This window comes from Lactuca serriola, chromosome 8 (genome assembly GCF_051521515.1).
Source record: "Lactuca serriola cultivar US96UC23 chromosome 8, Lser_US96UC23_V15, whole genome shotgun sequence".
Taxonomy (NCBI): domain Eukaryota; kingdom Viridiplantae; phylum Streptophyta; class Magnoliopsida; order Asterales; family Asteraceae; genus Lactuca; species Lactuca serriola.
This window is the reverse complement of record NC_136415.1, coordinates 133,165,873-133,168,307: the sequence shown is the minus strand read 5'-3', so window position 1 is coordinate 133,168,307 and position 2,435 is coordinate 133,165,873. Positions and strand designations below refer to the sequence as shown.

The 2,435-nt window shown below is 36.9% G+C and overlaps 1 protein-coding gene across 1 annotated transcript; it reads right to left on the bottom strand.

The window, feature by feature from the left end:
• Positions 1 to 574: 574 nt before the first annotated feature.
• LOC145067418 (uncharacterized) lies at positions 575 to 1,426 on the bottom strand. Its single transcript, XM_079014566.1, has one exon. It carries the CDS (start codon positions 1,424 to 1,426, stop codon positions 575 to 577), a length of 852 nt encoding a protein of 283 aa, XP_078870692.1.
• Between the last annotated feature and the right edge of the window lie 1,009 nt (positions 1,427 to 2,435).

Genomic DNA, 2,435 nt, shown 5'->3' with positions numbered 1-2,435 from the left:
ATCAAACTCGATAGAGCATTTATTATCATGAGTAAATTTACACACAGACACAAGGTTTTTAATAATTTGAGGAATAATAAGGAAAATGTATAAATGAAGAGTAAGAAAGGGGTTAAGACCGAGAGTGGATTGACCAACATTAGTGACCGAAATTCGAGATCCATTACCGACTAACACAAAAAAATTATTACACATTACTAAAGGAGTTGAGTATACCTGGATTGTGGCGAAGGTGCGCGGTAGCCCCCGTATCCATATACCATTTTGAGTTTTCCGTATCTTGAAGACTCATAGAACTAAATGCTTGAGGGAGCGGGGTGGCTTGATCTGTATTAGAGGGATACTGAAAAAATGGTATTGTGTGAGGCTGCATCGTAGGCTGAGCTGCTAAATACATGGCCTGAGGATATTCGACTGCATTGTTGTTGGTCCAGGTAGAGTTATTAGGAGCCAAATTGGGCCAATATTGTTGTGGGTTACGATTAAAGGTTTTATTATTAGGCCATTGGGCCATTGTAGGAGGCAAGGGAAGTAGCACACGTTGAAGTGGGTAGTTCATCAACCAAGAAGACGCTCATCCCCAACCGCCAATGAAAGGAGAAGGTCTGTTGCCGCTAGACCTACCACAACCGCCACCTCTACCATTACGACCCCCTTTACCACCACGATGGTTCCGACCACCACCCCTGCTGCCGGTTTGAGAGCCACCACTGGATGAGTTAAATTGTTGGTTGTGATGTTCAACATTCAACATTATTGGAGAATAAGGGTTGTCAGAATGGGAGTCTTGTATGTTGCAAATGTGTACTTTATTGATTGAGCGTTCTTCAAGAGTCAACATTGACCGCATCTCGAGAAAAGAGGGAAATGGTTTATGGTATCGGATCGTGGTGACAATGTGGGAGTATTTCTGAGATAGACCATTCAGAGCATAGATAACTAAGCTTCTTTCTGGGACTGGGAAGCCAATATTTGTAAGAAGATGAGAGATATATTTAATCCAAGTGCAATAGTCGATAATAGATGAGTCTCCAATAGTGATGTTACGAAGCTCGTCATCAAGTTCCATCCCTATTGATTCTTTGTTCTCATGAAATAGGTTTTCAATAGCTTTCCATACCTGGGCAGAAGTGGCATCAGACGTGATGATAGACTGGAGTACAGATTGAGTGAGCGTGCCATACAACCATTGCTTAACAATGTTGTATACTTCCGTCCAGTTGGTGTCATCAGCTTTAGGACAAGACCCGTCAAGATGGTTATACACAGAATAACCACTGCAGGATGTTTTAAACAACTCTTTCCAGGAATCATAGTTCAGACGATCAAGGTATAGGTAGAGAGGAACATAAGATTTTATCTTCGTGATGCCATAGATCTTATCATTGACATGTCGTTTGGGATCAAAAGAACTTGGACCGGTCATTGAAGATGAAGTATGAAAAGAAAAAAGAAAAGAAGATGATGAAGATCAACATAAGAAGAAAACGAGAAGGGCTAGAATGATGGAAAAATATGTTGTTGTAGGATCGGATAGGGTTGATACCATGTTAAAATCAATAATTTCCCATGAAGATTTCTTGTATTCCATACGATATATATATTCATTACAATAATGGGCTACCATAAGAGGATTACATACAATGGGCCACTTAGGATAAAAGGCTAACAAGCTAAACATAATAAGTAAATATACGCAAAACATATATACACTAAGAAGTTGGAGATTGTCAAGCACATGTAGGGGTGTTCGTTTGGATGGATCGGTTTGATCCAATCCAATCAAGTGAATCCAAATTGATTTCGGTTTTAAAAACATGGATCCGAATAGTCCAAACTAAATTTAAATCCAATCCGATCCGATCCAATTACAATTCGGTTGGATCGGCTTTTATAATTCGGTTTTAAAAAACCGAAACATTTTAACACGAAAAATAATTATAAGATTACTAAACTTTACACAAGAATAAAAAAAATTACTTAGTTGTGATTTGAGATTAATAAACAACTAATAAGAAAATATATTATAGTTAGAAAACTTTTGAGTGAACATGCATATTAATGTTTTTTTATTCGGTGAAACGTTCCTATTTGAAAAAATAAATTACAAAATTAATAAAAAACTATAGATATATATTATAAATAGATAAATAAGAAATGTTTATTCGGTTTTTTTGGACTATTCGGTTCTTATTTTATAAACCAAAACCAATCCGAAATCCAAAATAATAATTCGGTTTTGTTGAAAACCAATCCAAAAATCCGAATATCCGAACCAAATTGTCCAATCCAAATTGTCCAATTGGATAATTCGGTTTTATCCGAATAGTGGACAGTCCTAAGCACATGTAGACGCTCATGAGAGATTATAATTAATGTTGCGCCAACATTGAGTGTGATTAATATCGATGTTGCTCCAAGGGATTGATATAAGA

What these genes read in the sequence shown, in the direction of transcription:
- LOC145067418 (XM_079014566.1), bottom strand. Translation starts at nt 1,426, where the DNA reads ATGACCGGTCCAAGTTCTTTTGATCCCAAACGACATGTCAATGATAAG.